The following is a 24,989-nucleotide window of genomic DNA, read 5'->3' on the forward strand; positions in this document are numbered from 1 at the left end:
ATTCCTATTTTCTTATTCACTATTAAACTTGCACCTACACCACCCCTATTTAATTTTTTATTCATAATCCTTTGTCCACCTGATCAGAAGACCTATTCCACCTGCTACTGTATTTTGTTAATTCCCAGTATGTCTATATTCAACCTATCCATTTCCCATTTTAAATTTTCTAAACTGCCTGCCTGATCAGGGATCTAACATACCTTGCTCCAGCTCATATAATGCCAGTTTTGTTTCTCCTGGTGATGACATAACGTTGAGTGGTCCCTACCTGGAGATCTGAATGGGGGACTGTATTACCTCTGGAGTATTTTACGAAGGAGGGATTTACCTCTACAGCATTTTAATTGCTGTAAATGTAATATGTTAAGGAAATTTATCTGTGGTGTTGTCAATTAACCTGTTAGCTTAAATTTCCACAAAAGTTGACATGCATGTTATTTTGTTTCGTGTTTCTAGGATTCTGTTACTGTTCATCAGAAGATAAGGCCAAAAGATGTACCTGGAACGCTACTCAATATGGCTTTGCTTAATCTAGGATCATCAGACCCCAACTTACGAACAGCTGCTTATAACCAGTTGTGTGCCTTAACTGCAACATTTGACTTGAAAATAGAGGGCCAGCTCCTGGAGACACAAGGTAAATTATTGTTCTCATCATCATATTTTCAAATGCAAAATGGGGAGAGGAAATCATTTGAAAAATTGAGTTAAATGGAATTCAATTCATGGAAAGATAATTTGACCCAGGCTGTCCCATCACTTTTGATCGTATAATTTACATATTTTAGAGCACCACACTTCATCAGTTTTTCTGCTTATACTCATTGTTGAAATTAGTAGAATAAGACATATGAAGACCATCACATAGGATAAAGTGAAGAGATTTTAGTCTGATGTGGTAACATTGTATTCTGCAATACCCAAGGATATCTATTTCAACCATAAATTTCTGCAGAGGGTCCCAATGCAGTTCTCATGCCACAGCTGCCAATATTATGCATTATGGTTTGTGACAAGTGAGATCATCATGGCACGAAAGACTGAAGCACCGCCATTTCACATCACTTTCAGAACTGACATATGTGTGTGGTACTATGAATGTGCTTTCCAATAGATCCTCAGTTGTTGATCTTCATTATTCGTGGACATTGGTTTTGGGTGCTGTTTGAGAATACAGTAAACATGCACCCTATTGTCAAAACTTACTCCATTCCTTATCCATCTGAATTTTGTAATTAGTACATGGCAGATATTTTTCAAATATAGCTCTCACTGATGCCAGTCTTCATCTTCCACTTAATGATGAATCACAACAAATCATGGTTATAAATACTCCTTTGGGCTTTTTCAGATGAGAGGTTACCATTAGGATTAGCTGATGCACCCTGGAATAGGTCATTTGCGATATACCACACTGTGCAAGCTACCTCAACATATAGTTATCACAGAGATCAACCAAAAGAACTTTTTGACTGTTTTCCGCCCCATATTCAAGATGTAGGTGTTAAGTATAACTTAAATGTAAATACCATACTTAGCCACCTATAAGATAACCCTGAACATGAGACACCCCCATTTTTGTAAGAGGCTCCCTGAGAAATTTTTAATGTATTCCGCGTAATCAAAGTTGCAAACTGTTTTATTTATATAAGTATATTTGTAAAAACGTTCACATTATACCTATTGTAAACTTATACCATTTGTTGATTGGCTACATTTTGATGATACATGAAGAAATAAAATGAACAAATGAAATGATTTTTCATTAGTTTTTATCTTTACTTTCCTTTTTTTGATTGCTATCTAAGCCAGTGATCTGTGATATCATTATGTTTTATCATCATCAGCAATTTGGAGTAATTGTGTAAATAGTGTCACAGGACAACTTGAATACTACTCATTTGAGTAGGTATCAGTACTTGGATGGTGTTGGAACATCTCTACTTGTTAGTGGCTAGTGTGTTACCAAATCCAGTATTTTTTTACATGTTACCAAATCCAGTACTTTTTTACAACACCCAAGGAATTCTTCAGTGTATGCAGTAAGTGCTGTGGCCCACGACTTGCATCGATTTTTTAATTTATATAACCACTTTTGCTTTCATTTAAAACTTAAGGATGAAAGTAACTTTAACATGATGTGTCACTACCATGTAACATAGCTTGGACCATACACAGAAAGAAATGCTACAGTATAATATAGAAGGTAACTAAAAGGAAAACATAATGAAATGAGCAGATATGACGCTTTTTATCAAAGACAATAATTTCACTGCAGCCACTGCAATTTATGATGGCACTGGACATTATAAAAGATGGGGCATTGTTCTTAATAGGGTGTAAGATCACTAAGAATGGCATGTTCTGTGACATGCTCCTGTGCTGCCACAATGTTGGTAAGGAGTTCTGGCTGAAGGCCATTCCATTCCTCCACCAGTCATTGGTGCTTGTAGACATGCAGTAATACATCCTCCAAATGGCTACCACACATGCTCAGTGGGATTTAAGAGGGGAAACGGGCAGGCCAGTTGATTTTCCGAATATCCTCTGGTTCCAAGAGCTTCTCTACCTGCGCTGTGCTGTGTGTTCCATGTTGTCATCCATAAACATAAAGTCAGTGTCAAATACAACCCAGAAAAGACACAACTGTGGAAGGACGTCACAATAACATTGACCAGGGAGTGTACTGTGTTCAGAGATTTGGAGATCAATACAGCCATGTAACATTAAGCCTCCATACAATACCAAAACAATCATGTTCAAAAATGCTCCTGTGTGCATCATGTATCCTCATATGGCAAGAGATGGGAGCACATAATGCACCCAGGATCATTGTTGAACGTGATTGTGTTGGTGGTCCAAGTGTTATAGTGTGGGGAGACTTAATTTTTCATGGGCATACTGACCTCCAAATCTTTGAAAATGCCGCACTCACTGGTTAACATTATTGTGACATTGTATGCCTTCACCATGTGTGTCTTTTCAGGGGTGCATTCAGCTCTGATTGTATTTTTATGGTTGTCAATCTGCAACCTCATTGAACTGCACAGATGGAGGAGCTCTTGGAATGAGAAGACGTTTGGTAAATGGACTGGCTTACGGGCAGAGTGCCTCTTGGAATGAGAGGATGTTGGGTGACTGGACTGGCCTGCCAATTTCCTGGATTTAAATCCCATCAAACAAGACAAAATAAGACTGAACATGTTACTAACAGGTTGGGGAGTCATATTGCAACATGTCCATATCAACAACTATCCAGCAATTGTCAGCCATGCTGGTGGAGTAACGGAATGTGCTACCACAAGTGCTCCTTGCCAACCTTGTGACCAGCCTGGGAACGCATTACAGAGCCTGCGTTATTGCTCATAGTGATCTTAAGAACCATGTCTCGTGTTTTTTAATGTCCAGGGGATCTTCATAAATCTCAGTGACTTCAGTGAAATTACAGCATTTGATTAAAAAATTCTTTCTGTTACTTGATGTACTGTACTGTAGCAGTTCTTTCTATGTATGGTCCAAGTGACATTGAGCTATGTTGGCAATGACACATCATGCAATACTTACTTCTGTCCTTAAGTTTTGTGCATCAGTATATGGTGGTAAGTTGTATCTGTACATATATATTGCTTCATTTTTTAATTTTTTTTAAATTTTCAAGTGCTGTTTTGATAAGAATAACATGTATGTTCTTTTATAATTTGCTCTTTTACATTATTGTATTGGTACTAATGTGGAATACTAAAGTAGCAATTCAGAGGCAGGCTGCTAGATTTGTTAGTGGATTAGAACTACACATAAGTGTCATGGAGAGGTTTCAGGGAACTCAAATGGGAATCCCTGGAGGGAAGGCGACACTATTGAGAAGATTTAGAGAGCTGACATCTGAAGCTGACTGCCGAATGATTCTACTGCTGTCAGCATATGTTGTGTGTAATGACTTTGAAGATAAGACAGGAGAAATTATGACTCTATTTGCGATTGGAAAAGAAAAGAACATGAGTAGTAGTGGTACGGGGTACCATCCACCGTGCACCGTACAGTGGCAGACCGTGCACCGTACAGTGGCAATCTGGTTAGCTGTTCACGGCCTACTGTTGCGAGCATCTGTGGAAAGTGGTTGAAGGACAGTGAAACCACAAGTAGATAACAAGGTGTCAGATTACGGTATATTAATAATTTTTACTTATGGACCGTCTGACAGCAACTGAATAAAACACAATTTTAGTGCCATACGCGTTTCGCCTTTATTTTCTGCAAGGCATCATCAGTGGCAGGTTGCGTGGACAATTTCCTACATATTATGCTCCTGTTGCATTTTTGGTGTTGTTCTTCTTCTTATGAACGCCAATTTGCGGTTTTTTTCCCCATTCCACAACACTATGCACTGAACGCTTGTTTTAAAGCAATGTTTTGGTTTCTGTTGCCGACTGTCAAAATGAAGTAAGTTTTGCGTGATGTGTCAAAATGACAGTCGGCAACAGAAACCAAAACATTGCTTTATAACAAGCGTTCAGTGCACAGTGTTGTGGAATGGAGAAAAAAAACTGCAAATTGGCGTTCATAAGAAGAAGAACAACACCAAAAATGCAACAGGAGCGTAATATGTAAGAAATTGTCCACGCAACCTGCCACTGATGATGCCTTGCAGAAAATAAAGGCGAAACGCGTATGGCACTAAAATTGTGTTTTATTCAGTTGCTGTCAGACGGTCCATAAGTAAAAATTATTAATATACCGTAATATTACACGCAACTGAGGAAGACAGGACTATAAAAGTTGAAGGTGTCAGATGTCTACATTTTGTCACAGAACTTGAGAGGTTGGCAGCTTGCCCACTGTGTGAAGCAGGATAGATGGTGATCTGTAGCAGATCTGATGACAGAGTACAACACTGGTGTAGGAACACGTGTTTCAGATCACACTGTCTAGTGCACATAGTTGAACATCGGATTCTGCAGTAGACAACCCCTTTACATTCCCAATGTTGGCAACATCATCAGTTATAATTTCAGTGGACACAAGGTTATTGAGATTGGACTATAAATCAATGGAAATGTATTGCCTGGTTGGAGGAAATGTGTTTATTGTTACAAGATGTCGAATGTCATGTCTGTATAAATCTTCATCCTGGCAAGTTGCTGCTCGAAACATGCTCTATACTGTGGATGCAGGCCAGTGGGGCCAGTTTTATGCTAAAAAGGACAACTGACTTGGGCTTCTGTGGACCTTTGGTAGTAGTCAAAGGCATTTTTACAGCTGTGAATTACATGAACATTATTCAGACCATTTATATCAGTTCTTATTTGATGTCTTCTTCAGTGGTGATGGCACCTACCAGCAAGATTATTGTCCATGTCAAGAGGCCAGAATCATGCTACAGTGTTTTGAGGAGTAGGATAGTGAACTTAAGTGTTTGTCTTGGTCACCAAATTAACCTCATACGAACCCAGTGGAACACATCTGGAATGCTGTCGACAGCCAGTTCTGCATCCATAAACCATTGGCTAGCAATTTACAAGATTGTGTGACTTGTGTGCATGCAGACATCTGATGCCACACACTTCAGGAAACCTACCAAGAATTTCTTGAATCCGTGAATTACTGTTATATTGCTTCCCAAATGTGTACCAACATGCTGTCAAGCAGGAGGTCAATATGCTTTGGCTCATCAGCCTACGTGTGTGGATGTGTATTCTGTTACCTTCAAAGAAGGATTTGCGCATAAGCTAGCAACATTTTTGCCTTTTTTCTGTGCCTGTCAACCACTTAACCCCTGAACTATATGGTTAGTTTTTACCTCTACTTCTTCCGTTATTTATATTCACCAAAGACTTTCCATTACCACAATTATTACTCCTCTCCAAGCTATCTCATAACATGCTTTAAGGGGCAGTACACAGTATGTATGAAATTAGTGACTGATGAGTGCTGTAGTGTCTCAAAATTGCAGTTAAGCCAATGCTACAAGATGTAAATTAATGTATATCATTTTGTAGGTCTCTGTATTCCATCAAACAACACCATCTTTATTAAGTCAGTGAGTGAAAAACTTGCTACCAACGAACCACACCTAACATTAGAGTTTCTTGAAGAATGTATCCAAGGTTTCAGAGTGTCAACAATTGAACTGAAGCACTTATGTCTAGAGTATATGACTCCTTGGCTGGCAAATCTTGTGAGGTAAAATTACTTGCAGTTTATGTGTTTATCTGCTTATGCTTATCAAGAGTATGTTAAATGAACATTACTAATAGATTGCATGATTTTATCTTTTATTTTGATTTGCTTGATTTTTTTATTAAGTACTTTTTAAGAAAAAATAATACATTTAATATACTAAGTCTCTGTTTGATTTTCATTTTCAGGTTTTGCAAGCCATCAGATGAAAATAAGAGGCAACAGAAAGTAGCTCAGATTTTAGAAAAACTTATAATTTTAACAATAGAGGAAGAAGAAATGTATCCATCAATTCAGGCTAAAATTTGGGGTTCCATTGGACAAGTGAGTGTAATATGTGGCTAAGATATTAAGTTTATAAAAAAGCAAATTGACATTCAGGGAATTGTTAAATTCTCAGAGAGACTAATGGATGGCCAGTATGTAACCTTGCAATTAATATCTCTCATGCTTTCCTGTCTCTTTCTGAATTTAACAACAAGCTGTTTTCCCTTTTACACAGAAGAAAAGTCATCAGGACAGCTAACATCTACCAGATCTGAATGCTTGTCATGTGCTGTTGACTAATTCATTACTAAGTTGATTGACCAGTGCTTACATTCAGAAGGCACAAACCTCATTACAATTAATAGGAATATAAAAAAATCAAAAAATGCAAAATACAGGATGGAAGAATAACAGTATTGCTACTCACCATATAGTGAAAATGTTGAGTCACAGGCAGCCAAAAAGCATTCTTCTGGATAAGAACACACACACACTTTCACACAAATGCAACCCTCACATGACAACTGCCTCTGGCTGCCGAGGCCAGACTGCAAGCGATTGCACATGATGGGAGAAGCAGTCTTGGTGGTTGCGGTAAGGAGGAGGCTGGGAGGGTGAGGATAGTAGGGTAGGGGTGGGGGATGGTAAACTTCTGATTGTGGGAGCATACAGGGATGAGGTGGAGAGAGGGTAGGGCATCTAGGTGCAGTTGGGAAGCTAGACAGTGGCCAAGTGAGGGCAATTGGAAAGGGAGAGAAATAAAAAGACATTGTGTGTGTTGGTGGCGTAGAAAGCTGTGTAGCATAGTGCTCAAATGGGAACAGGGAAGGGGATGGATGGGTAAAGAACAATGACTTATCAAAGGTTCGGGCCAGTGGGATTTCAAGAACATAGGATATATTGCAGGGAGATTTCCCACCTGTGCAATTCAGGAAAGCTTATTTGGTAGGAAGGATCCAGATGGCACAGACTGTGAAGCAGTCTTTGAAATGAAGAACGTCATGTGGGCAGCATGCTCAGCAACTGGGTGGTCCAGCTGTTTCTTGGTTGCAGTTTGTCGGTGGCCTTTCATGTTGACAGACAGGTTGTTGTCATGCCCATGTAGTCTGCAGCACAGTGGTCACAGTTTATGTTATAGATTGCGTGACTGGTTTCACAGATAGCCTTGCCTTTGGTGGCATAAGTGACACTTGAGAACGGACTGGAGCAGGTGGCAGTGGGAGAACGTATGGGGCAGGTCTTGCAGTTAGGTCTGTTACGGGGATATGAGCCATGAGGCAAGGGGTCGGAAGCAAGAGTTGTGTAGGAATGGATGAATATATTATATAGCTTTGGTGGGCAGCAGAATACCACTGTAAAGGGGAGTGGGAAGGATAGTGTAGAACATCCCTTATTTCAGGGCATGATGAGAGGTAGTTGAAAACCTGGCGGAGAATGTGATCCAATTGCTCCATTCCTGGGTGGTACTGAGTGACGAGGGGAGTGCTCTTCTGAGGTTGGACAATGGGACTTTTGGAGGTGGTAGGTGACTGGAGAGATATGGCATGGGAGATCTTTTTCTGTGCTAGGTTGGGAGGGCTAATTATGGTTTGTGAAGGCCACAATGAGACCATTGGTATATTTCAAGAGGGACTGCTCATCACTGCAGATGTGAAGGCTATAGTGGCTAGGCTGTGTGGAAGGGACTTCATGGTATGGAATGGGTGGCAGCTGTCGAAGTGGAGGTATTGCTGGTGGTTGGATGAAGGTACTGATGTAGCCATCTTTGAGGTGAAACTCAAAATTGAGGAAAGTGGCTTCTTGGTTGGGGAGCATCAGGTGAAGTTAATAGGGAAAAGGTGTTGAGGTTCTGGAGGAATGGGGATGGGGTGTCCTCACCCTCCATCCAGATCATGAAGATGTCATCAGTGAATCTGAACCAGGTGAGGGATTTGGAATTCTGGGTGATTAGAAAGGATTCCTCCAATTATCCATGAATAGACTGGCATAGAATGGTGCCATATGGGTGCCCATTGCACCACCCCGGATTTGTTTGTAGTTGTTGCCTGCAAAGGAGAAGTAATTGTGGGTGAGGATATAATTGTGGGTGAGGATACAGTTGGTCATGATGTCTAGGAAGGAGGTTTAGGGTTGGTGTTGGGAAAGGCAGTGTTCAGTAGCGTCAAAGCCATGGGCGTTGGGAATGTTAGTGTAAAGGAAAGTAGCGTAAATAGTGACAATCCATATAGTAAAGGAACAGGAACTGTGGAGAGTCAGTGAAGGAAGTGGTGGGTACCTTTTATAGGAAGGTTGGTTGGAGGTAATAGCTGAAAGTGTTTGTCTATGAGAGCAGAGATTCTCTCAGTGGGGGCACAGTAACTGGCCACAATGGGGCATTGTGAGTGCTTGGGTTTATGGACTTTAGGAAGCATATAGAAGGGAGGAGTGTGAGGAGTGGTGGGATTGACGGGAGAGATAGACTCTAGGGAGAGGTTCTGGGATGGGCCTAAGGATAGGATGAGAGATTGGAGATCCTGCTGGATTTCTGGAATGGGGTCACTGTGGCTGGATTTGTCGGTACACGAATCTCACAGCTGGCGAAGACATTCCACTAGGTAATCTGTGCAATTCAAAACAACAGTGATGGTACCACTGTCAGGAGCTCTGTGGCTGGGTTTGTAGGTGGACGAATATGACAACTGGCGAAGTACTTCTACAAGGTATTCCATGCAGTTGAAAACAACAGTGGTTGAGCCATTCTCAGCAGTCAGGATTATAAGGTTGGGATCAGTTTTTAGGTCATGGATTACTAATTACTGAGAAAGAACTGCAGTGTACCACCTAAAAACTGACTCCAATCTTATAATCCTACTCTCTGTTAAAGGCTCCACCACAATTGTTTTGAACTGTAAAGACTATCTGGTGGAGATTCAGCCACCTACAAACACAGTGACCCTATTCCAGAAACCCATTAGGATCTCCAGTCTCTCATCATATCCTTAGGCCAGCCCCTGATCCACTCGCCAGAGTCTATCTCTCTCCTCACCTCTACCACTCCCTGCACTGGTATCTTTTAAATGCCTCCGACAGTCCATAAACCTAACCATCCAGGATGCCCTGTTGGAGCTAGTTGCAGTGCCCCCACTAAGAGGATATCTGCTCTCGTAGGCGACCATCAGCATATTACCCTCAACCTGCCTACCTATACAAAAGACACCAACCATTTCATTCACAGACTCTCCACAGTTCCTGTTCCTTTACTACTTGGTGCTCTGCTTGTCTTTATCGATTCTGCTTCCCTTTACACTGACAACCCTAATCCCCATGGCTTTGCCGTTATTATTGAACACTACCTTTCCCAATGCTTGACAGATTCCAAACCTACAACTATACCAACTATGTCCTCATCCACAATTACTTCTCCTTTAAATGCCTCAACTACAAACAAATCTGGGTTAATGACAGTGGGCACTCGCATTGCACCACCTTATACCAACCTATTCATGGGCCATCTAGAGGAATCCTTTCTAACCATCCAGAATCCCAAACCCCTCTCCTTGTTCAGATTCACTGATAACATCTTCCTGATCTGGATGGAGGGTGAGGACACCCTATCCACATCCCTCCAGAACTTCAACACTTCCTGCTCCATTTGCTTCAACTGCTCCTCCTCAACCCAAAAGCCATCTTCCTTGATGTTCAACTTCGCCTCAAAGATGGCTATAGCGGTACCTCTGTCTATAACAAACCCACCAGCCACCAGCAATACCTCCACTTCAACAGCTGCCACCCATTCCATACCAAGAAGTCCCTTCCGTACAGCCTAACCACTGTGACCTTCATGTCTGTAGTGACAAACATTCTCTCTCAAAGTGTACCAAGGTCTCAATGAGGCCTTCACAGACCATAATTATCCTCCCAGTCATACACAGAAACAGATCTATCATATCTTATTTCTCCAGTCACCCACCATTTTCCAAAGTCTCATCTTCAGATTACAGAGGAGCAGTCCCCTTGTGACTGAGTACCACCCAGGACTGGAACAACTGAATCACATTCTGAGCCAAGGTTTCGACTACATCTCATCATACCCTAAAATGAGGAATGTCCTACCTACTATCCTTCCCATCTGTCCCACAGTGGTATTCTGCTGCCCACCGAACATACACAGTATCCTTGTCCATAACTACACAACATTTGCTCCCAGCTCCTTGCCTCATGGCTCATATCCCTGTAATAGACCTAGGTGCATGACCTGCCCCATACGTCCTCCCACCATCGCCTACTCCAATCCGGTCACAAAGATCATCTATGCCATCAAAGGCAGGGTTACTTGTGAAACCAATCATGTGATCTATAAGCTAAGCTGCAACCATTGTGCTTCATTCTGCATGGGCATGGCAACCAACAACCTATCTGTCCCACATGAATGGGCACTAACGAAGCAGGTGGTCAAGAAACAGATGGAACATCCAGTTGCTGAACATGCTGCCCAACACGACATTCTTCATTTCAGTGACTGTTTCACAGCCTGTGACATCTATATCCTCCCCACCAACACCAGCTTCTCTGAATTGTGCAGCGGGGAACTCTCTGTGCAATATATCCTATGTTCTCGTGCCCCCCCCCCCTCCCCCTCCCCCTGGCCTGAACCTTCATTAATCGTTGTCCTTTACCATTCCCTGTTCCCATTCCAGCACTATGCAGCTTCTTCTCCCATCATGCACAGTTGCTCACAGTCTGACCTCAGCAGCCTGAGACAGTGGTCATTTGTATGTGAGTTCCATTTGCGTGAAAGTGTGTGTATGTGTGTGTTTTCTTATTCAGAAGAATGCTTTTTGGTTGAAAGCTTACTTGAAGTAAGTCTTTTTGTTGTGTCTGACTGGGACTCAACACGTCCACTATATGGTGTAGTGTTTCCTTTACTCGGGGTTCTGCCGTGAAAATATAAAATAGAAAATCTGATTGGGTTTTGAACTTTGGTGGTTTAAGTTACGGATAAGGCGGACTTCGTATTATTGATTGAAATAGTGCTGTAATTTGACCGTGCATGGCAGACCGAGTCGGCAACACTACAAAAAGCGACTGTACAGAAATAGCATCAGAAACTAGTGGAAATTTACCTTATAACCTTGTTAGAAACACAGTACTAATTACAATATAGTCTTCATGGCTGTCCTCCTAATTCCCTTGTAGGACGACTCGTCTTTCACTTTTCTCCGTCTGTTGAAAACTTCTTCAAGTTGTCACTGTCATGATCAATTCACAAATTTGGCGATAACCACCTCGAATCACTATTGAAACAACCTCGCTTTGTAATATAATTTTAATTTCCACCCAAAAGCACATTCAACACAGCGTGGAAAAATACACATCTTTCGTATCAAGACAAGAGAGAGAGTCATCAATTAGCTGTTAAAAACAAAACGTACGCAAAAGTAAAAAAAAAAGAACAAAATTGTTTATAAAAATCGGTCGCTGGCACAGCGCTCTTCTGTGTGCGCGATCGTAAATTATATCTTTGTATTGGCAGAGGCGCGGTAGTCAAAGTACCATTACTATGGTGTGTAGGATTCTGTGGGAGGGGTGGGAAGGATAGTAGGTAGGACATTCCTCATTTCAGGGTATGATGAGATGTAGTCAAAACCCTGGCTCAGAATGTGATTCAGTTGTTCCAGTCCTGGGTGGTACTCAGTCACATTTCATAGTACTGAACATTAAAAAAAAAAAAAAAAAAAAAAAAAATGCTTACTGTACTCGTGGGATAGATAACAGGAGAATGTTTGGGGTGATTTGTCAAAGGCAAAGTGAAGAAACGAGAGCAGAGCTCTGGGTTCACCCAGATTAAAAGGGCCTCTCTAAGTATGAGGAGAGAGGTAGTCAAATATGAAGGAAAATGTTTTGAAAGAATATGAGAACAATGATAATACTTTAATAACCACCTTAACTTTAGGAATGATAGAAGAGAGAGAGAGAGAGAGAGAGAGAGAGAGAGAGAGAAACAAAGATGGGTAAAATAAACAAGAAAAAAAACAAGTTTTAAGAAAGTTACACATAAAGTAAAGAAAGGAAAAATTAGAATAAAGCAGAGGAATAATAAATAATAAAACATCCACAAAAATGCAATAGCCAGTGGAGAAAGGGGTGGGGAGGGGGGGGGGGGGGAAGAAGGTGGATGTTTGGCTAACATAGGCTGAATTCAAGAGAGTAGCAAAGTGAGTAAGTTCCCATCTTGAGAACTCAGAGGACGAAATGCTGGTTTGGATGATACAAATAGCCTACATGCATTAGCTGACATTCAAGTCTTGTGAATCATGCTCTAGAGCAGGTTGTTCCAACTCGTCGGCTCCGTTGTGAGCCGCGGAGCGCTCCCTGCTCCAGGGAGCCATGTCGCTCGCTGTGACCGACCATTCAAATGGGCCGGCACGGCTGGCTGAGGCAGGCGGCAAGGCAAGCGTTTTGATGTGCCAGCTGCGTCTTACAAGATCGACAACTTCATACTCTTAGCTGCTAAGTCTGGTGACATGCTACACCAGGAAATACGATGTTCAGGAAATAAATAAGAAACAACTGTTTTGCAAGAAATTGCATACCAAATTTATTGGGCCTCTGTAGCTTGACATTTTCTTTTCATTACAAGATCGGAAATATCAGGCGTCAAAGTAATTGCAGCATTAATGCGAAGGATGGCCTTCATTGTTGCATCCTGAACAAACGATCATTCCTTACTTTTTACTCTTTTCATTGCTGAGAAAAGCCGCTCACAACAATACGTAGATCCAAACATGCACATCATCTGAGCGGCATTGTTGTGAAGCTTGGGAAATGTTTTTTGCTGTAATGAACGATACCATCGTGACAAATCCAACGAGTTGTAGTACCTCTCTTTCAACAAAGTTGAAATTTGCAAATCAATAATCTCCAATTGAAGTGACCATGACAAGTCATCGGGGGGAAACTGAAAAAGGAGTGCTGAACACCTGAAGTTCCATTTCCAAACTAGTGAGGTCTCGGAATCGTGTTTCAAACGACGTGATGAGCTGCTTTAACTTTGCTTGATAATCGCCGAAAGTAGTACCTTCAGTTAGTTTTAAAGAAGCGAGACGATTGTAGAACGTTAAATGTCCATTACTCATCTGCCTCTCAAATAAACGTAACTTTTCCATGAACGCTTTGATCTGGTCGTGCATGTCAACGATTAGCTACCCTTTGCCCTGCAATGACAGATTTAAATTATTCAGTTGCATAGTTACGTCAGCTAGGAACACCAGGTTTGATGTCCATTTTATATCTTTCAGACAACGCATTTCTTCCCCTTTGGTTTAGAGGAAAAGGGATATTTCCTCACGAATGGCAAAGAAAACATCTAGAACATTTCCCCGACTCAGCCAACGAATAGTACTGTGGTAAGGTATATCCCCATAACTCCGCTTCCATATCTTTCAGGAATCCTTTGAATTGGCGATGATTCATACTGTGACGCCGCAACGAAATTCACACACTTCATGACATCTTTCATTACGCCACCTAGCTCTACTATTTCAGCACACAGTGCCTCTTGGTGAATAAATCAATGAAGAGTCAAAATGTCTTTCCCGAATTCGTCCCCAAGTTTATTTTTCAAACGAGAAGCAAAACCTTGGTTACGCCCGATCATTCTGTCGTTACAGAATGGAGCTTATCCCACGGCAAATTTATATTGTCCACTGATTCACAAACAGCTTCAAAAATATCACATCCTGTTGCGGTGTAATCGAGTGGTACCACATCCAGAGTTCTTCAGTTACTAGCAGCTCCATGTCGACACCACGCACAAAGACTGCAAGCTGAGCACAGTCCGATATGTCAGTTCTTTCGTCAAGCGCTAGAGAAAATGCAACAAACCTCTCCGCCTTATTCCTGAGCTGTCTCTAAATCCGCTGCCATGTCCAGATTCGACGAGACATTGTTTGCTTCGACAGGCAAACCTCTTCAATTGCCTGTACCTCCCTTGGAAACAAACATTCGCAACAGGTACCATGCACGATTTACGAGTGGTCCCACCGAAAACGGCTTGCCACTCGTCGCAATGATGTGAGCGACCCTGGAGCTTGCTCGAATTGCAGATTCAGTAGTGTTTCTCCGCTCTCATTCACCTGAAAATTATAAACGCATTACAGAACACGAACTATGTTGCATGTTTTGATACCCTCCGTATTACGAAACTGTTTTTAAACTTACGTCTCCTGGTACATCGTTCTTAAGACTGGCTACCAGTTCTCTGCGTGCAATGCCTTCTACCTGATCGTAGTGCGCTGCGTGAAGACGTGTATAATGTCGCTGTATATTGTACCTCTTCGCAGAATTAAATACTTCATGACATACAAGACACTGCGGACGACCATTCCTCTCAATGAATAGAAAGGTATCCTCCAATAGAGGTACAGGGCCCCCGCGGCTAGTCATAGCCATCATTGAACATGGATTATTGCGTCAGTTGCGGCTGCATGCGGCCAGGGGGCAGTGAGTTCACTTTCCCCCTCCATGTGGGCTCCGAGCTGCCGCAGTGAGCGCTTCAGAGCGCTTCGGCTCCCGGAGCTCGGTTGGAACAGCCTGCTCTAGAGTGTGTTCAGTAGTAATTACTGGGTGTGCCTAAGACAGGCAGTTCATCTTTGCTCATTCTTACATTCTGACAGTTTAGTGATGGTCATCACTGTGCTGAAATATGTGCAGTCAATGTATCATCTGCTAAACTACAAACATGTATCCCTGAGTAATGTTGTACGTGTTGCCAGTGGTGGGGCCTGAGAAAGAGCTAATGGGTGGGCACATGCAGCATGTTTTACCCAGACAGTGGTTGCTGCAATAGCTGTCTTGAATTTCAGGTGATGGTCTGTCAATATAACAAGGTTTTATGAGGATTTTGAGACATTACGGAGTGTGGGGGGATAATATCATTTCAGAGTTCAGTCAGAGAAAGCCTTATTTCTGGCAGAGTAATCTACTGAGGTATTCAAGGCCTGGGTGGTAATGTGTAACAAGAGGGGTGCTTCTGAAATGCAGGGAATGAAGAACTTTGCTGCCAGTAATGATGGGAGGAGAAATGAGAGATGCTGCCTGGAAGATTTGTTTGTGGGCAAGGTACTGGGATAATTGCAAGATGATATGATATTGGTGTAGTTTTTGAAGAATTTAGTTCTCAAGCAGATTTCTTTACCTCCTGTAACTTCTGAGTACCCTGTCTCCACTACAGGAAGTATGGGATCTATCACTTCTCATCCATTTGATTGTGAGTGGTGAGTGGTGTGTCATTGGTAGAGCTAGGTGCTTTGTACAGGGGAAACAGGTACCATGGAGAAGTCAGGGTGTCATACCTTAACCAATAAGTTCGAGCTGCTGTGTTCCACTGAATCTTAATCTGAGGTTGTGAGACCCACTTTGCCTGCTGCCTGCTGGGAAACTTACTGTGTCCCATGTCAGGACAAAGAAAACACAAAAGGGAAGGGGTCGATTAATCATCACCAGTTCAAATGTATGATGAATAATGTACCCTCCAGGGATAGGAAGGAACACCAGGTATATTCAGTGTGAATGCCTGGGGGCCTCATTCAACATGTTGAAGGGGTCATTTTGTGAGGGAACAGGGTGTAACCAGCTGCTGATTGTGGCACTCACTGGAACAAACCATGCCTGTCATTTGGGCTTTGAGGTCATACTTGCGTTATTCCAGCAACTGGGAGAAAAAGTTTAGAAGACCAGCCTTACTCATGAAGTTTCATTGATGTTCACGATTTGCAGCGTTGTCCCCAGAAATAGTCGTGTCCTCTTGGTTCTGAGGTGAGCAGGAGGTTTGAATCAGAGACTTCAATGGTTCTGTGACAGGCGAGGCTGCAACCTTCTAGACTTGCACCATGGGACTTGGAAATGTAGGGTCCCTGTAACTGGGTCAGGTGCACACTATACACTAGAGGCTGTGACAAAGGTGGCTGACAGTGTGTAGGGTGTACACAAGGGTTTTTTAGATGAGGCAGCTCTTCATTCTTTCCAGACATTTCAGCTGTATGAGACCCAGAAGTATCAGTACAAAACCCAAAGAATTGCCTACTATAGGCAAGAATATTAAAATTCTACTGATTAAACGACCCAAAGAAATGCCCGCTATAGGCAAGAGTATTAAAATCCTAGTTATTAATTGCTGAAGCATTCACAGCAAAATGGCAGCATTTACAATAGTTCTAAACAGCTGTGCAGCTCACATTATACTTGATATAGAAAGTGGCTTAAAACACAAAACTGATAGCAATGCGATATGTGGAGAGAATTTAAGCTTGTATCAAAATGAGAAGCTAATTGTAAATGGAGGGGGTGTATTTGTCGCAGTAGACGAGAAACTCAAATACACTAAGACAGAAATTGAAATTGTTTGTGGGATTTTCATGACAAGACTCAGTATCAAAGGTGGGCACAAACTTGTAATTAGATCCTTCTATTGACCCTCAGACCCGTCTTCAGATGTATCCAAAAACTTCGAAGAAAACCCAAGCTCTCACAAGTACATAAGAAGTCAAATCCTACTTTTATTGTTGGAAGAGACTTTCATCATCCAACAATCAACTGGGGAATATTACAGTTTTGTAAGTGGTGGGCATGACCGGACATCCTGTAAAGCAGTAGTAAATGCATTCCCTGAGAATTACCCTGGACAGATTGTTTGGAAACCCACCCACAATGGAAATGTATTGGATCTAATAGCAGGAAATAGACCTGACCTCTTTGAGAAACTCCACATAGAAATTGGTATCACCGAACATGAGGCAGTTGTAGCAGATGTGATTAACAAATTGCAAAGGGCAAGTAAAATAAGTAGAAGGATTTATCAGTCATTATTGGTTTCTCCACTTGAGCTTCCTGCAATTTATTAAAGAGAATTTTACACCAGACTCATTTCACTTTTATTTACAAAGCATCTTGTGTGGTCTTTTTTGCCAATATGTATACATATTTTTGTACATTTTTGGTTGTTTTAGATGAGAAACAGTATTCCTTTATAAGGTTGGCATGCAATTTACTTACAGTGTTTCTGCCTCTTCTTCACAAATTTTGCAAACCGTTGCTCCTTCTCTGTTCGTTAGTGGAGGTTGAAGCAAAGGGAAGCAGAGAGAAGAAGCAGTGTTTTGCAGAAAATGTGAACAAATGGCAGAAACACCGTAAGTAAATTGCACACCAACTTTATAAAGAAATACTGCTTTTAATCTAAATCAACTGAAAATCTACGAAAATATGTATCCATATCTGCAGAATGACTATAAAAGATACTTTGTAAACAAAAGCAAAATGTGTTTGGTGTAAAATTATCTGTAATTATTTGCAGTAAGCTTAAGAGAGAGAAACCAACAATAGATGCTGCAGAAGATGGCCTTGCAAACAAACATAAGAAGGATTTACATTTTCAGCAAACTAGAAAAGAGGCAGTAGGTTATATCTCAATATGGAGCTCAAATCATTTAGCTCTGGTAAGGAGCATGTAGGACAACTTGTGGTCAGGTGTAGAAGAATAGTTAATGATGCACTTGATAGATATGTATCTCTACTCTGATTAAAATTACTTTTTGACTGACAGATTGCAGTGGCGTCCAGCCAGCCACATTTCACAAGGCACTACATGTACCTACAAAACAGGCAACACAGTGAGCATGTGGTGCTTGAGAATGAACTATGACTTCTTGGTGGCTGGCTCCTACCAATCGACTCGCTGAAACATTAATCACAAAGTAATTCAATCGAGTATAGCAGAGCAGTTCATGTTGGGAGGGACCCTCCATGGTACACAGTCACTGTAAAAAGACTTCTAAAGACACATAATAGGCTAAAACAAGTCATGGGGCTATAGATATGGATGTACTAAATGAAGTGCATTTGGCTGTCAAGAGAGCAGTGCATGAAGCCTTCAACAAGTACTGTTGCAGAATATTATCACAAGATCTCTCACAAAAATCAAAGAAATTCTTCTCATATTTGAAGGTTGACAGTGGTGCCAAAATAAGTGTCCAGACACTCATAGACAAGACAGGTACTGAAAGTGAGTTAAATGTGCAGACAGTGTAAAATAAAATATGACTTATAAGAAATCAGTGGCTGTAATGACTTTGTGTCTGTTCCATTATATCTTATTTGGGATGACAGAAAAGAATCACCTCCCACTTTTGGGAATTTCCAAGTACATAGAAGGAAGTAATGACCTGTAGAAAACATTTTTTAATAACTGAAAAGAAGAAGTATATGAAGTTGTTATTCACACTGACTTATGAAAATTATAAATTGCAACAGAGTTGTTAATTACCTTCTCCTCTCACCCACTCCATCCAACTCAACCTCTCATCACAGTTGAGGTGGAGCACTGGTACAGTATAGTCAGACAAGAAAAGGTACCTATGCAGGTGTGGGCATGTGTATGTGTGTGTGTGTGTGTGTGTGTGTGTGTGTTTGTGTGTGTGTGTGTCTTGTGCATGTGTACATATTCTATACTAGTTAACTTGGAAAAGCACATCATTTTAAAGCTTAGCAATGTTTTCAAAATTGTTTATGTGCGCAATGACAGCTCAGTACCTCAACTATACAGTGAGTTGTTACCTGTATTCCTTCCATTATTTGTAGCTGTCATATATATATCATTAGATGAAATAATTATTTGACTGTTGGAGTACAAATTATCAAATAAAATAATGATAATAATGTAAACAAGGAAATATGATCATGTCTTTTGCTAAAGAGGAAATATGATGTGTTTGATAAGGTTCACTAGTGACTGGTATTATCTTTCAATTAAAATTAAAAATGATTTGTGTGAAATATCATGCTTTTTCATTCAACTGAATCCTCTTTTGACTGGAGATAATTAAGTTATTTCTCTGTTTACATTTGTTCTTCTTATATTTAAGATTAATGTTTCTACTGCTATACTTTCCCATATAGTTTTGCTTTTCGAAGAAAGACATTATCGTGATCAATTTCTTTCTTGTTTCAGGTACCAGAACTAATAGATATGGTACTTGACAGCTTCATTCACAGATCAGTTACTGGTGGGCTGGGGTCACCGATGGTTGACATAATGGCAGATACAGCTGTTGCACTGGCATCTGCAAATGTTCAGCTTGTAGCAAAAAAAGTAATTGGGCGCCTGTGCCGGGTAAATATCAGTAATTAATATTGGTGAATACATTTATGCACTGGTAATCTGTACCTTATTTCCATGATGTTATATTCTGTCTACATTACCAGTATCAAAGATAAGAGAGAGTAAGCATTTTTCATATGAGGTAAAGTAAATATGAAACTTGAGGAAGTGAACTAAGAATGTAATAAGTTCCATCTTGTTGACCAAAGTACTTTCATCTCTCAGTCTGATACCTGATAATAAAAACATGATGACCAGTCATCGAACATATTTATTCTATGTTTGCTCTTTTATAGTTTCCTACATTATATTCTTTCTCTCCTGAAATAGTGAGATTGTAAACAGAATGACTTTATTGATTGTGAGTGATTTTTTATTTATTTATTCCTAGATGTGATTGATTTAATATTTTCTTCTGTTTTGCTTTCTAGGTGTTAGACAAAACATGTTCATCACCCACACCTCTCCTGGAGCAGCATATGATGTGGGATGACATAGCTATATTGGCAAGGTATCTTCTTATGCTGTCTTTCAACAACTGCTTAGATGTGGCCACCCACTTACCATATCTTTTTCATGCTGTGACTTTCTTAGTCTGCTCAGGATCCCTGAGTATGCGAGCTGCAACTCACGGCCTTGTTATTAATATCATACACTCTCTGTGTACTTGTACAAAGCCCTCCTTTTCAGGTAAGTGCAATGCAAACTAGTGAATGTTTCCTTTAATTATTTTCTGTTGAATGCTAGTTATTTCAAAAAAAGATTAATTTTTACATTTGTTCATGTCAGTTCAGTTATCTTTGCTTAAACTTGCATCTTTTTGCACGCAAGTGATGCCAGGGTTTAAAGTTGTACTCATATTTTGTGCCAAAAAATCTTAAGATCTGTAAGGGACGTGCAGTTTGCCACATACTCTGTAGCTAATAAGCCAGTTTACTGCATAGCTAACAATATTAATTATGTATTTAGGGGATTGATTGCTTCATAGTTACAGCATTGAACAGTATTTTTTAATAGATCTAGAGTAACTGTAACTCCTACTTATGACTAAATTATTAAATAATCTCATTCAGAAGGTTTTTCTTGAAACTAGTTATTATCTTGTATGATATACTTACTGATATTACACAGTTTTAACTTTACTGATGACAGCGTATGTTAGTTGTGTGTGTGTGTGTGTGTGTGTGTGTGTGTGTGTGTGTGTGTGTGTGTGAGTGTGAAAAGAGGGAGAGAGCAAACATAGTGTTCAGAAGCACCAGAGTTGTAATATAAATTCAGTCAATCTGAGGGAGCACCATGAGTGGCTAATGGATTAATCCAGGTTTCTCACCCTTACATTTCCTAGCTGCTACTCACTTTATCTACTTACAGGGTTACCATGTGCTTTGCACATTTCCTACAAATTGTCGAAATATCATTCAACTACATTTTCAGTAATAATATAGAACACAGTAATTGCAGTTAATATTCCTATGTTGTTGCGGTCTTCAGTCCAAAAACTTCTTTGATGCAGTTCTCCAAGCCCCTCTATACTGTGTGAGCCTCGACCCTTATCATCTCTGAATAACTGCCGCAACCTACATCTTCCTGAATCTGCATACTGCATTCATCTGTTGGTCTCCCCCTGCTCCCCCCCCACTTCTCCCCCCCCCCCCCCCCCCCCCCCCGCCACCACCACCACCACCACCACCACCACTTTCGTTCCAGTACTGAATTGGAGATCCCTTGATGTCTCAGAATGTGTCATATCAATCGACCCCTTCTATTGCTCAAAATGTGACACAAATTTCTTGTCTCCACAATTCTGTTCAATACCTTGTCATTAGTTATGTGGTCGACTCACCTAATCTTCAGCATTCTTATGTAGCACCACATTCTTTTTATCTCAGGTGTTATTGTCCATGTTTCACTTCCATACATGGCTACACTCCAGACAAATATCTTCAGAAAAGACAGAAATGCTTATCTTACCATTGCCAGTCTGCATTTTATATCCTCTTTACTTTAGCCATCATCAGTTATTTTGCTGCCCAAAGAGCAAAACTTATGTATTACTGTAAGTGTTTTGTTTTCTAATCTGATTCCCTTTGCATCATGTGATTTAATTTGAATAGATTCCATTATCCTTGTTTTGCTTATGTTGATGTTCATCTTATATCCTCCTTTCAAGACACTGTCCATTCCTTTCAGCTACTCTTCCAAGTCCTTTGCTGTCTCTAATAGAATTGCAGTGTCATCAGCAAATGTCAGATTTTTCTTTGATTTACTTTACTGCTTGTTTATTGAGTAACATCAGGGATAGGCTATACATATTGAGTAACATCAGAGACAGGCTACAATCCTTTATCATTCCATTTTCAACCACTGCCTCCCTTTCATGTCCCTCGCCTCTTACAACTGCCATCTAGTTTGTTAAAAGTTGTAAATAGCTTTTTGGTCCCTGTATTTTACCCCTGATACCTCCAGAATTTCAAAGAAAATATTCCAGTCAACATTAACAAATGCTTTCTCTTGTCTACAAGTGTTATAAAAGTAGGTTTACCTTTCCTTAAGCTACTTTTTAAGATAAGTCTTAGGGTCAGCACTGCCTCATGTGTTCATCGCAGAATCTAAACTGATCCTCTCCTAGGTTGGCTTCTATCAGTTTCTCCATTCTTCTGTAAAGTATGTGTGTTAGTATTTTGCAGCCACAACTTGTTAAACTGATAGATCACTAATTTTCACACTTATCAGCAAATGCTTGCTTTGGAATTGGAATTACTACATTCTTCTTGAAGTTTGACGGTATTTTGTCTTTTTCATAGATGTTGCATACCAGATGGAATAGTTTTGTCATTGCTGGCTCTCCCAAGGGTTTCAATGATTCTGGTGGAATATCATCTAGTTCCAGAGCCTTGTTTCAGTTTAGATCTTTCAGAGCTTTGTCAAATTCTTCTTGCAGTATTGTATCTTCCATTTCATCTTCATCTACTTCCAATTTCCTTTCCATATTATCGCTTTCAAAATTGCAGTTAGTGGGTTTCAAACTCGGGACCTTTAGTACTATGATCTGATGCTCTACCAACTCACCTACCAAAGATGTTGACATTTGCATCTCACTCATGCGCTTCTTGTATACTCCGTAGTTCTGGTGTTACTTTTTTAATTACCATCTACACATGTTCTACTGGATGACAGGACACAACAAGAACTAGATCGGTGTTCTGGTTGATACTCTATTGACACACAATGTTTGATATTGATCTGAGTGTCTGACATCTGGAGGTTTGGGTGTTAGCAATTTTACATTTCCTGTCAATCTCATTTTTAAGTGTTTGTATTCCTTTCCACCTCCTTCATTTGCTGCTATTTAAATTTTCTCGTTTCATCAATTGAATTCAATTACTCTCGTGGTATCAAAAGATTTTTTCTAGGCCTTGTCGTTTTATCTATTTGATCCTCTGCTACCTTCACTAGTTTATCTCTTAAACCCACCCATTAGTCTTATAGTGTATTTCCTTTCCCCTGTTCTAGTCAGTCATTGCCTAATGCCCCCTCTGAAACTTGCAACAACCACTGGTTCTTTAAAATTATGCAGGTCTTATCTTTTTAATTTCCTACCTTTTTCCAATTTCTTCAGTTTTCATGTATAGTCCATAACCAGTAAATTGTGGTCAGAGTCCACCTCTGTCCCTGGAAATGTCTTACAATTCAAAATCTGATTCGTCTGCAGGTCTCCTCCCCATTAACAACCTTCTTTTATGATTCTTAAACCAAGTGTTGGCGATGATTAAATTATTCTCTGTGCAAAATTCTCTCTTCCTTTTCCTACTGTCAAACTCCAGTCCCCTATCACAATTAAACTTTCATCTTCTTTAAGTACCTGAATAATTTCTTTTATTTCATCATACATTTCTTCAATCTCTTCATTATCTGTGGTGCTAGTTGGCGTGGAAACTTGTACTTCTGTGGTAGAGGGCTTCGTGTCTGTCTTGGCTATGATAATGCATACACTTTGCTTTTCATAGTAGCTTACCTGCATTTCTATTTTCTTATTCATTATTAAACAGACTTTTACATTACTCCTATTTGACTTTGTATTTATAGCCATTTATTCACCTGACCAGAAGTCATGTTCCTCCCACCACCGAACATCATTAATTCCCACTATATCTAATTTCAACCCATCCATTTCCCTTTTTAAATTGTCTAACCTACGTGCCCGATTAAGGGATCTAACATTCCACACTCCAATATGTAGAATGCCAGTTTTATTTCTCCTGATGACAACATCCTCATGAGTGGTCACTGCCCAGAGATCTGAATGGGGGACTATTTTACCTCTGGAGTATTTTACCCTATAGGAAATCGTCAACACCTAACTATACAGTAGATCTGCATGTTTTCAGGGAAAATTACAGCTGTAGTTTCCCGTTGCCTTCAGCCATTCACAGTACTAGTTCAGCAAGGCTGTTTTGGTTGATGTTACACGGCCAGATCAGTGCATCATCCAGACTGCTGGCCCTGCAACTACTGAAAAGGCTACTGCCTCTTTTCAGGAACCACAAATTTGTCTGGCCTCTCAATAGATACCCCTCCATTGTGGTTGTACCTACAGTATAGCTATTTGTACCACTAATGCATGCAAGCCAGCCCATCAATGGCAAGGTCCATGGTTCATGGGGGAATATTCCCATATATTTAGAATTTCTTAATATGTCTATAAATTAAGAAATTATATTATTTTATTTCACTATTGGATCAATTGCCGCAGTGAGCTCGTATATTGGATCCATTATGTGGAGGGCTTTTCAGATGCTAAAGTTTTTTTCCTACTTTTTCTGTTGTAACCTTCCAAGATTATTCTAGAAATGAAATTTTATAATAGAACAATGAAAAATTCAGGAAGGAATGTAACAGTATAATGAAAAAGAAAGTGCTACTCACCATATAGTGGAGATGCTGAGTCGCAGACAGGCACAACAAAAAGACTGACACAAATAAATAAAGCTTATGGCCATTAAGGCCTTCATCAACAACACACATACACACACACACACACACACACACACACACACACACACACACACAAATGCAACTCACACACATGACTACAGCCTCAGGCAGCTGAAACCACACTTGAGCAGCAGCATCAGTGCATGATGGGAGTGGCGACTGGATGGGGGTAAGGAGGTGGCTAGGACAAGAAGGGGGAGGGATAGTATGGTAGTGGTGGCGGACAGTGAAGTGCTGCAGGTTAGACAGATGGCAGTGGAGAGGTGGGGGAGGGGGGGGAGTAGCGGAAAAGGAGAGAGGTAAAAAACTGAGTGTGAAAGACAGCTGTGTGCTGCTGGATTGAGAGCAGGGAAGGGGCTGGATGGGTGAGGACAGTGACTAATGAAAGTTGAGGCCATGGGGGTTACAGGAACAT

At 40.6% G+C, this 24,989-nt stretch overlaps 1 protein-coding gene across 1 annotated transcript in view; it reads left to right on the top strand.

Annotated features, from left to right (window-relative positions):
• Positions 1-24,989, top strand: part of LOC126474727 (neurofibromin) — a 457,914-nt gene that overhangs the window by 247,909 nt on the left and 185,016 nt on the right. Inside the window, exons 34-38 of the mRNA XM_050102210.1 lie at positions 460-640; positions 6,000-6,183; positions 6,369-6,504; positions 19,430-19,591; positions 20,011-20,269. Of these exons, the coding sequence (XP_049958167.1) occupies positions 460-640; positions 6,000-6,183; positions 6,369-6,504; positions 19,430-19,591; positions 20,011-20,269 (922 nt within the window). The remainder of the gene's footprint in view (positions 1-459; positions 641-5,999; positions 6,184-6,368; positions 6,505-19,429; positions 19,592-20,010; positions 20,270-24,989) is intronic.

Source organism: Schistocerca serialis, chromosome 1, assembly GCF_023864345.2.
Source record: "Schistocerca serialis cubense isolate TAMUIC-IGC-003099 chromosome 1, iqSchSeri2.2, whole genome shotgun sequence".
In the NCBI taxonomy this organism is placed as follows: Eukaryota; Metazoa; Arthropoda; class Insecta; order Orthoptera; family Acrididae; genus Schistocerca; species Schistocerca serialis.